This window comes from Macadamia integrifolia, chromosome 10, assembly GCF_013358625.1.
Source record: "Macadamia integrifolia cultivar HAES 741 chromosome 10, SCU_Mint_v3, whole genome shotgun sequence".
Lineage (NCBI taxonomy): Eukaryota > Viridiplantae > Streptophyta > Magnoliopsida > Proteales > Proteaceae > Macadamia > Macadamia integrifolia.
The window spans coordinates 4,848,572-4,870,541 of NC_056566.1; the positions used below are offsets into that span (position 1 = coordinate 4,848,572).

The window sequence follows — 21,970 nt, forward strand, 5'->3', positions numbered from 1 at the left end:
CACCTAGACATAATAGGTATAGTATGGACAACATGGAAACCCCTATCCACTGGGTAAGTCTAGGGCTCTCTATTGTAGGGAAGTGGGCCCCACATAGGTTTAATGTAGTTTTTTCCTGCTCAACCCAACCGTCCAGCTTGTGATGACCTGTCGATGGGCTGCTAAACTGTCCCAGCTGTCCACCTTCTGTGTCAAACCCCCATAAATAGTATGCAATGACTTCTTCCCCTTGATCCCACTGCTCATGGAAGGTTTTTCAGTAAATTTTGCAGGAGCTGCATTGGTAAGTGGTTCATCTTTGACTTCCAAGCACTCCGCCACTGCCAACCAACTGTCAGAGGTGCTTCTTACTTCTAGCTCCTTCTCTTAACAGTAGAAATAGGAATTGTGTTAGACCAGGGTATCACAAACCCGACAATATAAAAACCAACCATTTTGGTGTTCTTACAATTTATTCTAAACCTACTATTTTCACTGGTTCATTCCGCGAGAATATAAAAATGAATCAGATGTACTAAACACATTTCTATTCTATTTGCATTCCCGTAGAATATAAGAGCACTAGAAACATTCCTACAGAGTGTATCAATTCCTTGAGACTATGAGATGTGATATCAATTCGCGCACTGCTTGTGAGGTACATTAATCAAAATCAGAGGAGGAAAAATATTTCCCCAAAAAATCATAATGTACAAGGAAGTGAGTGGGTGAAGATTGCCCTGCATTTAGTAGTATTTTTTTGGTGTAACCCTACATTTAATAAAATATATTTTTTTGATATAACACTACATTTAATAATTCTAATGGGATAAATTAGGGGTGTCAAAACCTAAATCAAGCCAGTAAAGCTGACCAGACCAAGCCGAGAATAGCCCAGACCAAACCAAACCGAAGCCTTATTGAGTTGGTTTCAGTTTTGCAACCCCAAAGTCAAACCGAACCACATCGGAAACCGTATGAACCCGAAACCAAACTAGAATTGGTTCAAAAATTGGACTGAAACTAAACCGGTAAGAAACCATAAACAACCCATAATTCATGAAAAAACCACAATTTGCATAGTTTTGTATAAGTGTGTATAGAAAATTGAACCCTAATTAGACTAAAAATAAAAACCAACCCGATACAAGAAACCGAAGCCAAACCAAAACCAAATCAACCAAAATTTCCTTATTGGTTTGGTTTTGGTTTCACCATTCCCACACCGAAATTGATTCAACACGAACCAAACCAACCGATTGACTCCTCGACGAATTCAAAAGAAATAGCCAAAATGCTTTTTTTTGATAACTAGCCAAAAGGATTCTTGCTCCTAATATTTATTTATTTTTGCTACTCTATCATACTAAGCTCGATTCAAGGGCCAATTATGCTAGGCACTAGTAGGGCCACCTACTCATACACACATGGATACGACAAGTAGGGGTGTCAATTAGTTGGGATGGGCCAGTCTCGGTCAGGCCTAGTCAGGCTCGGTCAATTTCTAAGGCTGCACCTTGAATGCTCGTTTAGCACAGGCTTAGCTAGCCTGGGCATGGTACGATTGATAATCAGGCCGCCATAAACGGGCTTTAATAGGGCTATAGACCTATTTAACTTTAAACAGACTTTAAACGTGGCATCTTTAAAATTGGTCTCTTAAATGTACTTGAAAATGAATACCAATAAAATGAGGCGAAGATGGGTATAGTAAAGAAAGATCCCATAGTTAATGGATTAAGCCAAAGATAGGCAAAGCAGTTAAGTTACTAAAGTACTCGGTCTTTAACCCATGAAACTCAAATCAATTAAACTATGCCTATGCAACCCAAGTCTAGTAAATCCAAAATCAATTAAAAATGCCTAAAAAAGATGAATGTTCAGATAACAATTACCACTATCTCAACTGTGCATATCACATAGCCTTAGCACTATATACAAATAGTATTAAAAAAAATTTAAAAATATAAGTAGTATTAAAAAGGGTCGGGGCTAGGTGATTGCACCATGTACAACCTGTTTATAAACGATAGGTTTATTAATTGGGCCAGTCTAGGTCTGGCCATAAACATGTCCGATTTGATCAGACCTTTCGACGCGGGCCTGAAATTGACACCCACAACGATAAGATTCAATCCTACAACTTCCTCTCATGAGTGCCTACTTTTTAAGTGGAAGTTGCTACCACTAGGCTGAGCTAGTATTCGTGATTCTTGCATCTAATTTTAGGTGGGCCGTACTATATATTTAGATATGGGTATACTACGGGAAGGTATACAAATTGATTACACACATGTCCTCGCTCGTCGTCTGAGAGTCGTATCTTTTCCCATCTCTTACCTATAGATAATCCTCCAAAGCGTCTCCTCTTCCCGAGAAGCTCTCTACATTTTATCCGCACTACTGGTTCTCACTCTCGGTTGTCAGCACTCAGTAGGATCAAAGCCAAAATCATCGTCACTTCACTCTTCGTCCTCTCGGAAACCTCTAGAGCCTTACCCCTCCCCCACCCCACTTAAAAAAAAAAAAAAAAGAAAAAAGAAAAAACCTTATAATTCTGTCAATAATGGCTCACGAAACCCTCGCTGAAACCCTACGATCTTCAGTAGTTCTGGACGATGGAATCGGTGATCTATCTTCTTCGTCGGATGCCATCTCTTCTGATCCTTCGCTCTCCCGTAGCGTCTCTCTCAGTCGGCTTAATGCAGAGGCTCCTGAATTTGTTCCTCGGAAGACGAATCGGGTTGATCTGCAGCAGCAGCAGCAGAAGCCGCGGCTGGTGATTCCTCATGGACCTGGTCCGATGCACGTCTTTCCTTCACCGAATTCTCCATTTCATGTTCAGATGCACAACCACGTTGCGCTTAACAATCATGTTCAATATCAGTACTTTGGTGGGTTTGGAGAACAGGAGAGTCTTCAATCTCATGCTCCGCCCGATCCGGATCCTGCCCTTGATAACAGAAATGGGCTGTCAGAGGAAGCCACTCAGAAGATTTTGAACCAGGTCAGTGATTCTACTTCAACTTGTTCTTCATTATCTTTTTGTTCAATTCTGTTCAGAATCTTATTTATTTATTCTTTATTAATTGACTTTATGGGGGATCGCATGGTATTTATTAATTGAACGTTTGATCGAGCGGGTAGATGAATGAACTCGATGTTCTTGCTCTTCCGCGGGTAGACAAGTGAACTCAATGTTCTTGCTCTTCCTATTTCTCTTTGAAGACAGCTTGTGTACCATGCCAAGATTCTTTCTTTTTGGTTACTCCGTGTAAATTGTGTGGGCTGGTTGGAACAAATTGTTTGACCACCCCCCCCCCCTCTTTCATGGGGTTCTGTTACGAACTTGAAACGATTTTTGAGTGCGCTCTAATAAGGTCCAAATAAACTCTTGGGTATGCTTTTCTTGGTTTGAATTTGAAGCAGGTTTTAGCAGCAAGTTACATTTGTAATGGTAAGTAACCAATGCAATTTCATATATGGTACTTCGATCTTTGGTATTTATCTCAAATTTTGGATTTTCGACTCAGGATTGTGGTGATTAAGTAAATATCTAAAGGCAAGAGGTGCTTAATTATCAATCAAAATTAAAGAACTTGGGCAGTAACTAAACGTCAAGATGGAAGCATTAACATAAGAAATAACTAGATGATGTAGAAATTTGCCTCATTTATTGGTATGAAGACTTGAAGTTCATTGAGCCCCCCTTATGATTAATAATTATGGGGAAAGTTCTTATAATCTGTGAGAGACTAAGATAGAATCATTGACAATTGATACTCTACAAGCAAGGGACAAAGGATGGAGTTTGGATAACTAGACGAGGGTCAAGGTATAGAAAAGAGAGCATTCTGATTCTAGTATTACTAGAAGAGGGAAATTATTTGAGGTTGAAGGGAATGCAAATTTTGATGGGATTGTGACAGGGTGAGGGGAGGGGAAGAAGAGTGATAGTCGGAAAGGATTCTGGTGAGAAATCTCATTCATTTCTATGATTTATTTAAAAGAAAAAAAAAAAAAGAAAAAGAAAAAAGAAAGAGAGATTTTTTTGGTGAATGGTATTTGTTACTAATATTTGGCGTCACAGAAGTGTATCCACATGTTTCTTTAGTATCCTGTTCCTACGTGGTAACTTTCAGCCCTCTTTACTGCCCGATTTGTGTGGCGAAAAGAAGCTACTTTTGCAAGCTTTATTTCTTTGAGGATTAGGATTGCATTGAAAAATTATTATTTGTATGGTAAGTGCAACCAAATTTTAGAGCTGATTTGTGAGTTACCTACTTCATGATAAGCTTTAGAAAGTCGTTTGAGGTGGCATGACCATTATTGTATGGAGGCCTTGGGATGCACCGGTAAGGAGTTATAATCTAATTCAGATTGAAGGAACTAAAAGAGCTAAGGGTAGGCCTAAAATGACTGTAGAGTGAGGAAAAACATGCATAGTTTAGGTCTTGTCCCATTTATGACCTTAAAAAGAGCTGATTGGAGACCCCATTTAGGTGGGATTTGTATGAGTTGTTATTGTTTGTGTTCTTTTCTTTTTTCTTTTATGATTCTTATTTTGTCTTTGCAATGATCTATGTAACTGACTCCATTTAGTTGGGATAAGGCTGAGTTGTTGTTGTTGCTGTTGTTGTATGGTAAGTGCATCACATCAGATCAAACTGAGGAAGTCATTGCCAAATTCATTCTCATATCCATGATTGGATAAAATCAAACTTTATAAATGTAAGGGTGCTTCCCCAGAAAATAAGTGACAACTTATCATTAGAAGGGCATAGAAATACGTTTGGCATACAATGTGTCATAGGCAAGTAACAAAGGTTGGAGGTGGGATTAAGAGGCCGGTGGGAAAGTACATACCTCCCCATAGGAGGCTTGGATTTCTGACTAGTGGAGTCGGGACTTAGTTAAATAAAATTAAGCTTACTTAAGACATGGATTGGGCCACATGGATTCTTAGTATTAGTATGGATGTTGGGCCAGCAATTAAGGGGTTTACATTGTAAATAGGCCAACTTTATAAGCCCATGGGGGTGGGGTTACATATTCTATACTAGATTTAGATTTGGTTTTTATTTTGTTCAGTTTAGTGGATTTAGTCTCCTTTCCTAGTTCATGAAGTTCTTAGGAAATTTACTCAGTTGGTAGTTACTCAATTTAGGAGGTTAGGATCAAAGCTAGTCTATAAATATGAAGATATAATACAATCAAGGTTCCAAATCTCAGTTTTGAGGCTGGGTTTGACCTTGTCCTTCGGTTGAAACCTGATGTTATTTTGGGCCAAACTCGAAACCTAGGAAGTGTTTTTTTTTTTTCTAAACATTGGGAAAAGGCACATTGATGGTGTACCGTAAGCTAGCACCCTTTGTGTTAGTGTGTTTATCTCTTTGTTGCCCCTTTGAAATGACCTCCCTGCCCCTCTTGTATGATGCTCCATCCTCTGCACCCATTGGTGTTGCCCACTAGCTTACCGCACATGGGCGGTGTGCCTACCTATATTACACATTCCATGAATTAGTTTTCCAAAAAAACCACTCAAAATGGTACTTGTGGTTTCGACCCAAGTTTGCTAGGTTACACTAAATGTTGTGGTACACTAGCCCTATTATAAGTGTAAGTCTACTTATAGTTTAGCTGTTGGAAATGAAAATAAGCGATTACAACAATCAAAACATACTTTAGAATGTAAAAACAGCCATACAACACTCACCACTCAATTCCACGTGGAGTATCTTGGCGGGCCCATTCCACGAGCTGTGTATGATTGAATAAATTGTAGCTGCTCCTTGGAATGCGCCACATGTATTCCATGACATATTTTGGGCTCAATTGTTTTGATAATCCATTATTGCCCATTAGTAAGCCCCATCATCAACGTATCGGAGGTATCCCAACCTAGGGAACGGTCCACTGAGATTGAAACTAATTGGAGCCAACACAAATTGTTGGCATGGATATGAGAAGATGTTGTCGACGAAAGATGGCCCACCACTTGACCACCCCCATACTTAGTGTTGGGGAATGAACTAGAAGATCCACCACAGCCACCCCCATAGCCACCATAACCTCCAAATGCCGAACCGGTGTCTTGAAGGATGGCCCACCACCATATCCACCATACCCAACAGCTGGACCGACACTCTTAAAGCCACAATCAGCATTTTGTGCTGGACTAGGACTCGCTCCTATGAAGGATGGTTCATGCCAATGCTCAAATCTCTACTCTCACCTAAGCTCATCTCTTTAGTGTGCTAGACAAGCTCGATACATCCATGCCCATCCTAGCTGCCGCCTCCTCAGGTCTGAATTGCCTGTGTGGACCTCGAATGCAGCCTCTCCCCGTACGCTCATTGTGATCCTCATCCTGTGCGGCATAATCAACCTGAGTCTCCCCTGTGAATCTGATAGGCTCTGGCGCTTGTTCTGAATCTGGTATCATCTAGTCCTTGTCTAAGGCTATTAATTATCACCATCATAACCATCACCACCACCACCACCACCATCATGATCATGATCATGATCATTATCACCATCACCACCATCATCATCATGGCACTGAGTTAGGGAAGGTGTGAGAGTGCCATTTGAGGAATGCAACCACTCCTCTTCGTCATCATCTCTGCTCGGCTGAGGCTTAAATTGACGCCGGATCTGTGAATGAACTCTGCGTGATGAAATTGGGCACTGGGCTACTTACTGTTACTTTTGAATTTATTTATTTAATTAATTCCTTTTTTTTTAGAACTAGAAGTTGATCAAGTTAGTTGAGAGATTCAACTTTTATTTAGATCTTATTTCCATTATTAGAGTTGGATTTTTATTTCTATTTTTAAGATGGATTCTTAGTTTGTTTCAGTTTCAGAATAGGGGTAGGAGTAGGATTGTTTTTGAGTCCTTAATACTCTTATTGTACCTAACGATTGAAGAGAGAATTGAATGAATTTTTTTTTTTTTTTTTTTACTTTTTTGAAGCCATGGCTGCTTTAACTTGCGAGTATCTCTTACTAATTTGATCTTCCTTCCCTTCCTCTATTCTCTTCTTTTTCTTCTTTTCCTGTTTCTTTCCCTGATTGACTATTCACGGTTGCTGGTTACTGCTTCTCTGCTGGATGATCATTCCAAGATAAAGAGGAGGCAAGCTGAACTCCTGTTTCCTGTTGATTGGTTCTCAGATCTAGATCAAAGGAAGCCAGCTTAGAGGTGACTCAAACCCCTGAAAATCAGCTCGAAATTCCCCATCAGCTGTGCCAATCGAAACTTGAACTAAAGAACAGCATATCTATGGCCATGAAGCACCCAACATCTCTCTATAGTGTGCCCAGGTTTCCCACAGGCCACAGTGGTCACATCTGAATCTATCTTTGTCATCCCCTCGGGGTGGCCCTTGGCGTCTTCCTCTGACATTTGACATAATTTAGGAACATACGTAAAAAATGGGGATGATACCCAAGCCAAATAGGGAGTACAGACTCTGCCCAAAAAAGAAATTCCTTCCCCGCCAAGGAAGCTCGAGTCAATCAAAGAACATCAGAACCAGCATTCCAGAGATAAGTAACCAACAAGATCTCTAATGAAATGAGTATTGCATCAGGAAGGGCTGGCAGGGTAAAGGAAAAAATCCTCGAGAAAACTCAAGAGGTTGTAGGGGAGGGAGAGGAGCCGCACAAAGAAAGGGGGGGGGGGGAAGGAATTGCACACACTCAGCCAGCAGACACACCACAATATCAACTCATAACTTAGTTCTTCAGTCTATCTTTCTCAATCGGTTACAAGCATATAAATAGGAAATTTAAAAACCCTAACATGGAAAGAAATCCTAAGATGAAACTAACTCAAATGGAATAAGAAATCCCAATCGATCAATATCCATCCTTACATATATGAAGTCACAATCGGAACCACGATCAAATGCTATAAAATCCATGACATGAAGTTCATTGGTGAAATAGTGACTTGGAAAAATAAAATCAATCGGTTCACTAAAGAGATCAATTGATTTAAATTTTTCCACGAGTGGATTTTCAATTCCAACAACACCATCTTTTCTTCCATGATTGGTGGTCCGTCTTTTGGCTCATCCACTTGTTGCTCAATGGCTGAGATCACATAGTTGAAGGTAGAGTATATACAATTAGATGTGACCAATGCTTGGGCTTGATGTCCTTGCGGTGTCATTGAATCTCATCAAGCTTCTCTCGTATCAATTGCATTTGTTGATGTATGTCCAATAAAATATCTAAATCCATCAGCCAGGTTTGTTTGTTTTTTTTTTTTCAATCACTGTGGTTGGATACTCAAAGCAAGGTGATTGGCAGAATGGTAAATAAATAGAAGTTTTTTATTGAGTGGCACAATTGTAATATTAGAAATTCAAATAGAAACAAAAGGCATAAAGGGGATTGATATGGTAAGGGTAAACTTGGAAGTGAGTTAAAAAGATGACACAACCAAGATAATATGGGGAGGGAGGCGTATTGCTGGTAAATCACAAGAGATTAAAGGAAGAAAGAATAAGAAAGTATGTGGGGTTAATCTACTGACAAAAAAGAGAGGGCAGCTCAGGGAGTTCGTTCATGGAGAGACCACGGGATTCCAGCAAAAGCGATTCTCCTGGGGTACAGCAGAAGGTTAAAAGACTCAATGGTGGAAGTCAGTTTCAAGGAGGTCGATTCCAGCTGTTGTGGGAAGAGGTCGAGTGCAAACCAAGTAGGAGGCACTGGTGTTTGCAACCTTCTACCGAGAATGGAACCAATATGAGGCAGTGACTTCAGCTGAAGAAGTGATCTGCAGCAAGAGGGTCGAACCAGGTATGATTTCTCTTCCCTTTTCTTCTGTTCTAAGTCTCTCATTCTTCTTCTTCTGCTGCTGCCTTTTTTTTTTTCACAATCTGGAACCCTAGAAGAAGGGTTTCGATCGAAGGTAACACAGGGGACAGAGAGGTGCGGTGAGGGTTTGCTGTGGGAGTTCTCTTGTTTTTTTTTTGCTGGCAGTATTCTAGAGAAAAGGGTGATCGAGGCTGCTGTATGGGAGAGCGGTGGGGTTGTGATTGGAATTCAAAGGTAGAGGTTGGGGTTCTGGTTCGATTTCTCTGTTTTGCAACAGAGAGTTCTCGCAGAGAATAGAAATAGGATGGGAAGGAGAATAAGGGTTAGAACACACCTAGGGGGAAGAAGGGAGGTTGAGTGGAGGAAGGAATTGGATCCTTCGGCTCTGATACCATTTGATGGAGGGCCGGTAGGGAAAGGGAAGAAATCCCTAAGAAAATTCAGATTTGCTAGGGAGGGAGAGGAGTCGCACAAAGAAGAGGGGGGAGGGGGAGAGGGGAATCGCACACGCTCAGCCCACAGGCACACACCACAATATCAACTCATAACTTCATTCTTCAGTCTATCTTTCTTAATCGGTTACAAGCATATAAATATGAAATTAAAAAACTAACATGGAAAGAAATCTTAAGAGGAAACTAACTCAAAAGGAAAAAGAAATCCTAAACCAACTCTATGTCCTACGTATGCAACTTTCCAAAAATAAATAGAATAAAAAAACTAAAGATATTATCTCCTTAATAAAATCAACAACTAAAATCCTACTAGATCAAATAATCAAATATGTATCCGGTTTATCTTTTCCTGGATACCAGATGGGTATGGATCGTTCCGTGGGTGCGTATCTACATCATTGCAAGCTTCAAATAGTATAACTCATCAGCAACAACTAGCTATTAACTCAACAACATCATCCCAAACAGTAAAAACGCCCAACAGTCCAGATAATGACGGTAAAATTGGGTAGCAAAACTTTGGAGTTGAGGAGATATATAGTTAGTTATATGGAGATATTACCAACTGAGCCTGGAGAATAGACTCTAGGGTGACTCCAAAGAACTTGATTCCAACTCCAACCGACCTCAAATGAGAAATAAACAAGAAAAAAAACCAGATCTGGGAGCAAGGTTTGAAATCTCGTTTCGTTTTCGTGTTTGAACCACCGAAATGCCGAAATCTCGGCGAGATCTTGGCGAGTTGGGTATTTTTTTTTTTAATGATTCGTTGAATGTTTTGGTGGTCGAAACTTGGTGGGGAGCTTGTTTTAAGGTTAATAAACATGCTTAGAACTTAAATTTGAAAAAAATATTAGAACATGGCAGTGTTTTAGAGATGCACCCTTGTTTGGCAGCAACTGTTGAACTGTTCTGGAGATTTTATGAAATATGGCTAGAACATGATATAATATGATAGTAAAACAAGTAAATAATGCATCTAATCTATGATCAAAACATACATCAACATTAAATAACTAATATATAGAGTATTAGAATAATATACTATGCAACTCCCTAACTCCCAAGTCCCAACTAAAGTCATCAACTGAGCGACTTCCCCTTAAATCTCAAAGTTCGAAATTGCAATATCCCAAGCCCCAAAAATTATTATTTATACAACACTGATCATAATGACTGTCTACTGGAAAGAACTATGACAGCCTGGCTGGATTCCACACCTAGTATGATGGAAAAAAAAAAAAAATACATTTTATGTTGATGGAAATGTATTTTTTAAACCAGAAAAATAAAAAAAATATTTATGAACCAAAATAAAAATTTTGACTCCTTGAGGTCATAGATCGGCTCTAGTGTTTAACATATAAAAAAATCTAGCCCACATGTATTTATGTTACTATTTAAAAAAAAAATGGTTTTGGGGAAGGTGGTTTACCTTTCTAAAGCTTTAAATGTATAGATCTTCAACTTGGAGTGATCTTCAAGGCAATAGATGTGATGATGTGGAAAATTAGTGGACAATGGAGTGATTGTGTTCAAATGCAAGGAGTCGAATTTCGCCGAGATAATCGAGTTGAGTCGAAATTTCAACTCCCCTTAAGGAGCTTGAGTATTTATAAGCCTTAGTTGGTATCATTTCGGTATCTTGTCGAAATGGTACCGTTTGGCCGAGATATCGAGATTTCAACCGAGATGATTACCTTTCTGTAATTTGTAGCACATCTCAACTCTGTAAAAAAACTGTAATTTGTAGCACATCTCAACTCTGTAAAAAAAAAACTCAAAATTTTCGAGATCTCGGCGAGATGTTGAACCATATCTGGGAGTTACAAACCTTGGGCTTTTCTTCTTTGCAACCAAACTTTTGGGGGGCATAAAAGGGGGTGTAGTGCGACTCCACTGGGCCAGGTCCTAGCTCCAACAAAGCCCTGATGAGGGAGAACAATGGATGTTCCAGAAATCTGGGTACTATTCACGGAATTGTAAACCAGGTTGAGTTCTTCATGTATGGAGCATGAATTGCTTCCATCTTCACCAACAACTTTTATAGTGTGTATGATTCATCACTTTGATGTGTACAAATTTTTCCCTACTCTGGATCTGGAACCCTCAATCATTGTTGGGTTCCGAAGCTAGAGAGCATATGTTTTAAGGTTCTTGGTCGACTCTCAAATCTAAGATCTGAAACTAAGTTAGAAATAAGCAGGATCAAAGTAGAGAGAAGAAGACAGAAGTAGAGGGGAAGGAGGAAGAAGATGAGAGAGAAGAGAGAGATGAGTGCAATTGTATGGAGAGAGAGAGAGAGTTCTTCCCACATATATTGAATCACTAACATAAAAGGACGAATTACATATACCTCTGACCTCCCTAGGGAGGTGATATACCACAGAACCGTTGACTGGTCAATGGTCTGGTAGTCGGTCCCGAAACCACTAGGGCCAGGGTGGACAGGTCGAACCTAATTCCGCCAACCCCCGGACCTCTTCCGAGACCATGAAGGACCAGGACAGGATCGCCTATTTGCTTGATCCTCAAGACACTCGACCACGAGGCTGACCGTGGTCGAGTTAACCATTGGATGGTTTTCACCGTGGTTAGGATAACGGCTTTTGTCCTTAGCCTGGGTCGAGTTAGCCGTTATGAGGGTTTTTACCATAGTTAAGTTAACAGTTTTGTCTTTAGCTTGGGCCGAGTTAGCCGTTACAATCAGCCACGCCGAGAAAAGATCCCCTATGAGGAAGAAACAATTGTTTATGATCTTTGGCCAATAGGAGGCTTGCACGCTCTATATAAGGTAGGGGGAGCCGGGAAAGAAGGTAAGCTCTCAATCTCTCACAAAGCATTCTATCCGACCAATCTGCTAAGACTAATTTTAGCATCATAGCATGGTCTCGGAGCCTCCTCCGGGCAAGTTTTTGACCTGGTTTCTGCAGGTGGACGTGTGACGGAAACATGCAGCAATAGTGGCGCCGTCCGTGGGAATCTTTACGATAAGCCATCCTTTCACTCAGTGAGATTGAGAGAATGACGAAGACGACCATGACCTACTTGAAGAAAGGGGGACAACCTGCAGCCTCCCATCTACCGGGAGACCGAGGAGAAGCGATAGGAGAAGAGTAGGACCCGGCTATCGACGATGCAGCAAACATCTCCGTGCCAGCTCGCTCGAACCTTGAAATGGTGCCGCCATCTCCCGTAACAGCAGAGCAGTTCGACATTCTGCGGAAGCAGGTCTAGGACCTGGTATGGTTGGTCCATGAAACTTCAAGAAATTTCGGCAAACGACCACGCACTGACCCGCCTGGTCAGCGTGGCTATCTGAAGGAGGTCTCAGAAAAGTCCGCGGCTAGCATATCCAGCTCTATAGAGGAAAGCCCTTGTCGTAGGGGTCATTTCGACCACCCCAGTGAAGCGCAATCTCCACTAAAGCATGGGGAGATGAAGGAGCTGACCATGGCAGTCACGTCAATCAGTCTCAGGGAGATGGACCAGAACGATCTCCTCGTAGGAGAACTGCTAGGAATGCGAGGCCTCGGCGTAGAGCCAGAACTGGGAGGTCCGAACAAGAGCAACCCCCGTATGGTCAAGCTGACCTACCTGAGACACTCTTAGAGCAGCAGCTCAAGGAGTTACGGGAGAAGGTCGAGAAGATGGAGAAAGGTGAAAAAGTGAGAGGTGGAGGACCTCGAAACGTTTGGTGAAAGTCCACTCTCTGAGGAAATCATGTGGATCCCATTGCCAGCGAGCTTCAAAATGCTTACGTTTCAACTCTATGATGGAACGAGGGATCCATGGGTGCACCTCCGTGCATATCGTTCGATCATGACCATTTAAGGGGCCACTGAAGCGGTCCTATGCAGGGTGTTCCCAGCATCTCTCTAAGGCTTGGCCACAACCTGGTTCTCATGTCTGGAGCCAGGGATTATTCGCGACTTCAAGCAACTGAGCAGGAAGTTCCTAGACTACTTCATAGGGAGCAAGGGACGCCGTAAGACCTCATCAGACCTCATGGACGTAAAGCAGCAACTAGGTGACTCCGCCAATTCATAAGAAAGTTCAATCTGGAAATGTTGGAGGTCAGGGACCTCGAACCGACCATGGATTTCCTGGCTTTTAAAAGTGGGATCCAGGAGAAAAGCTTAAAGTTCTCCCTCTCAAAGTCCGAACCCGAAACTTTGGCCCAACTAAAGGACAAGATCTGAAGATATAGTAACGCTGAGGAGTTGACCACGGGAGGCCCGAGCACGACCACCTTGGTTGATCGACAAAAGAATCTTGCTAGGGATGAGGGAGATCGAGGCTATTAACATAAACGCCCTAGAGCTGAGGATAGGGGAGCAGGGCTAAAAGGCTTACGAGGGATACACCAAATTAAACAACTCTAGATCCCACAGAGAAGGGAATTGAGGATAGGGGAGCAGGCACCGGCAAGCTGCAGAAGTCAGGTATGGTGAACTTCTTGGTGGTTGACACCCCTTCAGCTTACAACGTTATTTTGGGCAGGCTGGCCCTCAATAACCTCAGGGTAGTGGTGTTGACCTACCATCTGAAGATGAAAATTCCTACAGAGAAGGGAGTTGGGGAGTGCCGGGGCGACCAGCACGAGTTAAGAAAATGTTACCTCAACACCCTGAAGGACACTAAAAAGCAAAAAGACATGCTAGTGGTTGAGATAGACTAGCGACCTGAGAAAGAGATCCAAAGGGGAGAGCCTGCGGAAGAATTGGTGCCAATAACCCTTTCTGAGGCCTACACCTCTAAACAGTTACTGGTCGGAGCATCATTGTCATCTGAAGGAGGGGAGCAGCTTGTGAAGTTACTATGGGGAAATGTGGACTTGTTTGCGTGGTCACCAGAAGATATGGCGGGCATTAATAGGAGGGTTATCGAGCATCGCCTCAACCTTGATCCAACGCACCGACCAGTAAAGCAGAAGAGAAGGACATTTGCACAGGACAGGCAAGCAGCTGTCGAGCAGGAGGTAGAGAAGCTCCTAAAAGCCGGGTTCATCAGAGAAATATGGTACCCGGACTGGTTGGCAAACGTAATGATGGTGAGGAAGTCGGGCGGTAAATGGCGTATGTGTGTCGACTTCACTGATCTCAATAAGGCGTGCCCTAAAGACGATTATCCACTGCCCATGATAGACCTCCTCATAGATGTTACGGCAGGACATGACCTCATGAGCTTCATGGACGCCTACTCAAGATACAATCAGATTAGTTTGGCCCAAAGGGATCAACCAACGACCGCGTTCATCACTGACAAGGGATTGTATTGCTACAGGGTCATGCCTTTTGGCCTTAAGAATGCGGGGGCAACGTACCAAAGGCTGGTCAACCAGATTTTCAAGCCCATGATCGGAAGAAACATGGAGGTGTACGTGGATGACATGCTGGTGAAAAGCAAGAAGGCACTCGACCACGTAACCGATCTGGAGGAAGCATTCGACATTCTGAGGAAATACAATATGAAGCTTAACCCAACCAAGTGCGCATTTGGAGTAACCTCAGGAAAATTCTTGGCTTTTCTGGTCTCGAGCAGAGGGATAGAGGCCAACCTTGATAAGATACAGGCCACCCTGGAGATGACACCACCAAAAACGGTGAAAGAGGTACAAAAACTGACAGGGAGACTGGCTGCCCTCGGTTGTTTCATTTCTAATGCAGGTGACAGGTACCTCCCATTGTTCCAAACTCTGAAAGGAGCCAAAAGGTTCGAATGGACGGTGAGCTGCCAGGACGCCTTCGAATAACTCTAGAAGTACCTATCCTCTCCCCCTCTGTTAACGAAGCCCACCAAAGGAGACAACCTGCAACTCTACTTGGGAGTCTCCTTGGTAGCCGTTAAGTGTAGTCTTGTTAAAAGAGGAAGACAGGCGCCAAAAACCGATATACTACGTGAGTAAGGTCTTGGCGGACGCAGAACGGAGGTACACTAAGGTGGAAAAGGTGGCGTACTCTCTGATCGTTGCAGTGCGGAAGCTCCGACCATACTTTCAGGCTCATACTATCATGGTACTGCCTGACCAGCCTTTGAGGAAGATATTCCAAAGCACTAATGCGTTAGGAAGACTTATCGGGTGGGCAGTCGAACTGGGAGAGTTCGACATCAAATTCCATGCACGAACCGCGATCAAAGCTTAAGCGCTGGCCGACTTCATAGTCGAGTGCACGGTGGGGGACGAGCAGGAGCAGGACAATCACGCGCCGCAGACTGATAGCGTGTCCGACCAAGAAGCCCCGAGCACCTGGAATTGGTTCGTAGATGGGTCATCGGGTTTGAAAGGAAGTGGGGCAGATCCTGGTCAGCCCAGGTGGCTTCCAGATACAATTTGCCCTTCGCTTCTCTTTCCAAGCAACCAATAATAAAGCAGAATACGAGGCCCTTCTAGCGGGGATCAGACTGGCAAAATCGCTAGAAGCACGAAGGTTGTCCATCCACAGTGACTCATAGTTGGTCGTACGACAAATAACTGGGGAGTATGAAGCTCGGGAAAATAGGATGGAAGAATACATGAAGAGGGCAAAAGACCTATTGAAAACCTTCGAGAGCATAGAAATAAAGGTGATTGCCCGCTCAGAGAATGCCCTAGTAGACATGCTCTCGAGATTGGCGACCACCCAATGCTCAGACTTGGCCCCACCAGTGTTCGTTGAAGTGGTTCCTCAATCCAGCCTGAGCACCCGAGAGATGATGCAAGTAGACGAAGAAAGGAGTTGGACGACCCCCATTATCTCTTATCTTAAGGACGGAGCACGACCGACGGACCGCAAGGAGGCTAAAAGGATACAAACCCGAGCACTGAGGTTTGTGTTGATGGAAGATGGATCACTGCTCAGAAGGTCCTTCGTTAGTCCACTCCTCAAATGTCTCGAGAAAAGTGAGGCGGAGTACACAATGAGGGAGGTCCATGAGGGGATCTGTGGTCAGCACCTTGGAGGAAGAGCCCTAGCCCATTAAATCTTACGCTAAGGATTTTACTGGCCGCGGATGACGAAGGACTCAGCTGAGTACGTCAGGAAATGCTTGAAGGGTCAATACTTCGCTTCAGTACCCCGACAGCTGGCAACAAAGCTGAGTACCCTGGGAAGCCCGATACCCTTCGCCATGTGGGGAATGGACGTACTGGGGCCCTTCTCCATTGCTGCTAGACAATGCAAGTTTGTGATCGTAGCGATTGACTACTCACAAAATGGGTAGAGGCCGAGGCACTGGCTACCATAACGGAAGCAAAAACCTCAGCGTTTTTCAAAACGACTGTTATCTTCCGCTTCGGGATCCCACGCGTGCTGATCATCGACAATGGTAAGCAGTTCGACAATAGAAGCTTCAAACACTTATGCACCGACCTGGAGATCGACTATAGAAAGACCGTAGTGGGGTATCCTCAAACAAACAGCCTCACCGAGAACGCCAATAGGACCCTCCTCCAAGGCATCAAGAAACGCCTGGATGAGGCTAAGGGAAGATGGGTAGAAGAACATCAGAGCATTGTTTGGGCCCACAGGACAACGAAGAGGATAGCTACAGGAGAGACCCCATACTCACTCACATACGGTACGGAAGAGCTTAGCACGGTTGAAGTCGGGGCAGTGTCACTGCGAGTGCAGGCGTACGATGAGCAAGAAAATGGAAAAGGGCTTTGAGAACAACCTCGGCCTAGTGGAAGAATTGAGAGAACAATCCCAGGAGAAATGGCGATATACCAGCAGAGGGTGGCAAGGCACTTCAACAAAAAAGTCACCGAGCGACACTTCTAGATGGCTGACCTGGTGCTGCGACGAACGGAAGTATTGGACCCCAGACACCAAGGAAAACTGTCGCCAAACTGGGAGGGCCCATACTGTGTCACAAAGGTGATCAAGCCAAGCACATACCGCTTGTCATCCTTGGAGGGGAAAGAGGTCGAACGAGCTTGGAGTGCTACGAACCTAAGACGGTACTATCAGTAACAAAGACTCCCTTCTCTCTTAGAAAAACTGTTTAGCACTGTTTCATTTCTCAAAAAAATATGACATCAATAAAGAAGACTTCCATAGCCCTTGCCCGCATATCATTTCCGTAGTCTCTTAAGAAACATAAGAATCACATAATCGACCTCCTATGAGGATCGAGCTCGAGTACGCGATTGACCTCAAGGCGCTTGACCTCCTATGAGGATCGAGCTCGAGATGCTCGACCTCTTATGAGGATCGAGCTTGAGTACGTGACCGACCTCGAGACGCTCGACCTCCTATGAGGATCGAGCTCGAGCACGAGACTGACCTCGAGGCGCTCAACCTCCTATGAGGATCGAGGTTGAGCATATAACTGACCTTGAGACACTCGACCCCCTATAAGGATCGAGCTCGAGCACGCGACCGACCTCAAGACGCTTGAAGGGACAAGCTCGAGCACACGTCCGACCACAAATAGTTAGAAAAATAGATGAACTCCAAACACTCAAAGGGAAGTTCTATTTCATGTCAAAAAAAATTTACAGCACACTTTACAGGCAGACAAGTACAAAAATCAATCTACAACATCAGGGGAAGAGGAAGGAGCATCAGTAGCAGGTTCGGAAATAGGGAGAACGCCTTTGGTGGCCTGTACCTCGGCAGGTGGCAATACTGGAACAAAAAACCCCGATAAAGGAAGAGTTGCAGTGGCATCTAGGTTAGCGACAGTGGAGGAGGGAGTTTGGACAGAAACAACACTTGGGGCAGAGACGTCCCTCATAGAGGGGGGGGCGCAACTGTAGAATTTGGAGCACCGTCGGCCAGTCCAGGAGGGGGTGGAGCAGTAACTGAGGAAGGGGGAAGCGCCATAACTCCCAAGGCCGCCGCTTTCTCCCACTCAGCATTAAACGCGCTTAGGTCAATCCCAGGACTCTTCTACTCAGACTCATCACGAACTCGCAACATACCTTGAAGGTACAGGCGGACGCCGGAGAGCACCACCTCAGTCCGAAACTCTCCTTGTACCTCATTATTACTTGCTCGCCCTCTGCTACCCACGCCTTGACCCGCGGCCAATTGCTGCCTAGCCTGCCTATCATAATCTCGTGCTGTCACTGCCACCGCAACCCTCTTCTTCTCCTTATCCAACTTATTGCGAAGCTGATGGATCTCGAGATCCCTTTCCTTAACAAATTCTTCAAACTTCAGGGCCTTGGCCACGGCGGTAAGATTCTGATGATGGAGCTCATCATTTCGGCCCCGCAACCCGTGGATATCGCCCTCCCTCTGAACAAGCCAGTCTTCCAGTTCCTGCCTTTCTTTCTCTTTAGCATTCAGGGTTTCCTGCAACCTCGTAGCCTCCAACCAACCCTCATTAACCTTCTTCTCACACTCTTTCAACACGCTGTAACATTGGTCCGCGCGGACGAGCATCTCTCCAAACATGGCTTGACCCTGCAAGACAGCCATAACAACGATTGGCCACAGCAGCAAAAAAAAAAAAGAAAAGCAGCGAGCCAAGAAAGAAGACTCTTACCTTTGCCAACTGGGTAAAGCATTGACCTAAAAGCTCATAATAGGTCAGTCGCTTGTAGTACGCTTGGTCCTTAGGCAACGCACTTTCCAGGACAACAACCTGAGCATACTCTGGGTCATCAAAGATGGACTGGTTGACTATCAGCCCATATCGAGGAACGTAGGGCTCCCTAGCAACTGTAGCAGCCTCCTCGGTCGACTTCCCTTTGTCTCGGCGCCTAGCTAGGTCCTCAACTGGCTCGACTCCAACTTCTTGCTCTCCAACATTGACATTAGCGCCAGCATCGAGCACCTCCAAACTGGGAGAACGTGAAGTTCCCAATGATTCTCTACGACCACCACTCAGGTCGCTCCGTTGAGCCCCCGAGGTACCATCCTCACGTCGATGCTTCCTGGACGTGACCTGAGCAAGTGGAAGATCGTCCTCAGAGTCCACATGCGCCTTGACGTCGCCGCGAGCACCACAGACTTCCTGTTCAGGGACCACAGGCTGGTGGCTTGATCCGGCGTTGGCTCGACCTCCACCCTCTTGCCCCTGCGAGGTTTCTTGGTTCAAAGCCAGGTCCATGACATTAAACATAAAGTTGGGATCCATTGGGGCTGCAAAAACGTAACACCTGATCAGAACCAACATAGGACAACAAGAAAAGAGAAAGGGAAGAAAAGCACAACAACAACCTAAGGGACTTAAAGAAACTTGCCCAGACTTGGACCAAACCTCAATAGGTATTGGTCAAGGCCAAGGTATGTGGCCAGGACCACCCGAGCACGACTGGCCACCAAGTCAATAACCCTGTCCTCTTCAGCTCATAGGTTGGGCATCTTGTTCACCCTACCCATGTTTAACATTGACCACCGATTTGGGATATCGTACGCACCGTCGGGTCGGGTGAAAAAGAAACCATCCTTCCACTGGGAAACGGAGGTTGGAATGTCGTCAGCAATATAGTACGTTCTCTTCCGACGACGGAAGCAGAACCAACAGGGGAACATGTTGTGTGAAGAGAGGCAGAAAATGGCGACAAACAGCCGGATGGTCGGCTTAGCGTCGAGCTCAAACAACCGACAAATGTATCTTATCAGACTCATTCAAGAATTAGGGGCCAATTGAGCAGGCACAAGGCCATAATGCCTCAACATTGAGCACACGAAAGGGTGAAAGGAAAGTGCAATCCATTTAACAGGGCAGCCTCGTAGATACATATCTCTCCCCTGCCTGGTGCGCTTGCCCTCTCATGGGCCTCCGGCGCATGAATCGCCACGGAGTCCGGAATATAATACCTAGCACGAAACCTTTTCAAGTCGGCAGGGGTAATCCTAGAAACTACATCCCCTACAGATAGCTTGACTGTGGGGTCTCGCGACCTCATCGAAATCCTCTGAGGTCTCTGAGGCCCAGAGGGACCAACCGTGGGAGCCTGATGCCTCCTACTGGTACCCACAGGCACTGTCCGAGGCATTCGGACAACAACCTCGGAAGAAGGCGACGAAGAAGAAGATGAAGAAGAAGAGGAAGACCCTAGGGAAACAACGTCAAAACCAGAAGACTCTGATGTCCTAGAACCCATACGACAACCTACTAAAAGCAAAACAAGGCTGAGCAACACACTTACCAGAAGGAGGCAGAAGACAGTTTGGCTGAGGAAGGAGGCGAGTCTGAAACCAGAACCTTCTCTCCAAACGCTTATAAAGCTCTAAGCAACTCAAGATCTTCAGAACTCACAACCAGAGGGAGACGAGTGAAGACGACCCTTTTTAAAGCAATTGATCGAGCGAGAGGACGTTTTTCTGCCCAAAACGTCAATTCAAATGGAAATACGAGTTTAATTGTCCTTATCCATCTGATTAGAGGCAATCAGCGACTCAGGCAGCGTACGGTTACCCGATATCCAACCTTGTGATAAGAGCCACCCGCCAATCGACACGTCCATTTAGTGATGATAACTCCCATTTATAAATGACGGCTAGTGACAACTTTTTTTGCATATAAAAGCGCAAACATTGATGCGGTTCAGGGGGAGGTCAAAATCATAATTACCTCAAGGCGTGCTCAAGACATCGCCTAGTCCCTGAGCTCCTATGCTCGAGTAGGATAATGACGATGCTTGAAACTCCATGAGCTCTTAAGCTCGAGTATGATAAGTAACCCTGTTCGATACATTGTCTACTCCCCGAGCTCGTATGCTAGCAGCTCGAGGAGTGGGGGGCTTATGATATACCACAGAATCATTGACTGGTCAATGGTCTGGTAGTCGGTCTCGAAACCGCTAGGGCCAGGGCGGACAGGTTGAACCCAATTCTGCCAACCCCCGGACCTCTTTCGAGACCATGAAGGACCAGGATAGGATCGCCTATTTGCTTGATCCTCAAGACACTAGACCACGGGGCTGACTGTGGTCGAGTTAACCGTTGGAGGGTTTTCACCGTGGTTAGTATAACAACTTTTGTCCTTAGCTTGGGTCGAGTTAGCCGTTATGAGGGTTGTTAAGTTAACAGTTTTGTCTTTAGCCTGGGCCGAGTTAGCCGTTACGATCAGCCACGCCGAGAAAAGATCCCCTATGAGGAAGAAACACGTGTTCATGATCTTTGGCCAATAGGAGGCTTGCACGCTCTATATAAGGCAGCAGGAGCCGGGAAAGAAGGTAAGCTCTCAATCTCTCACAAAGCATTCTATTCGACCAATCTGCCAAGACTAATTTTAGCATCGGAGCCTGGTCTCGGAGCCTCCTCCAGGCCAGTTTCTTACCTCGTTTCTGCAGGTGGACGTGTGACGGAAACGTGCAGCAAGAGGAGGTAAAAGGTAAACAAAGGAAAACTGTAAAATAAGACAAGTAAATAACCTAGTACTATACTTGGCGAAGGGCTTCTCTTTTCGCTTTGACATGACCCCCTTCTTGAACCTCCCTTGAAACCACCCTTCCAGGTCGACCATCGGAACCCACGTAACGCTCCTTCCTTCTCTCTCCTTGCCTTATCCTCATTTTGATCCACTCTCTCCCTCCTCTCCTATCCCCAACCCTTAACCTTGGAACTCCCTCGTTCCCTCTACCTCCTCCCTCTCCAAGAATGGTATCCCTCTGCACTTCGTCCCCCCTCCTTCCTTGACAACCAAAAACTTGGACTTTCCCCTCCTGGACTTCTGGAACCTAAAATTTCCAAATGGAAACTCTCTCATCAGCCACTTCCTTGGTGGTAGGCCTCCCTTCCCCTTTGTTAAGGTTTTTCTCTC

At 44.7% G+C, this 21,970-nt stretch overlaps 1 protein-coding gene across 1 annotated transcript in view; it reads left to right on the top strand.

Moving 5' to 3' along the window:
* The first annotated feature begins 2,243 nt into the window (after positions 1-2,243).
* The window catches only part of LOC122091406 (la-related protein 6B), a 103,731-nt gene continuing 84,004 nt past the window's right edge, over positions 2,244-21,970 (top strand). Inside the window, exon 1 of the mRNA XM_042661330.1 lies at positions 2,244-2,986. Within this exon, the coding sequence (XP_042517264.1) occupies positions 2,546-2,986 (441 nt within the window). The 5' untranslated portion in view covers positions 2,244-2,545. The remainder of the gene's footprint in view (positions 2,987-21,970) is intronic.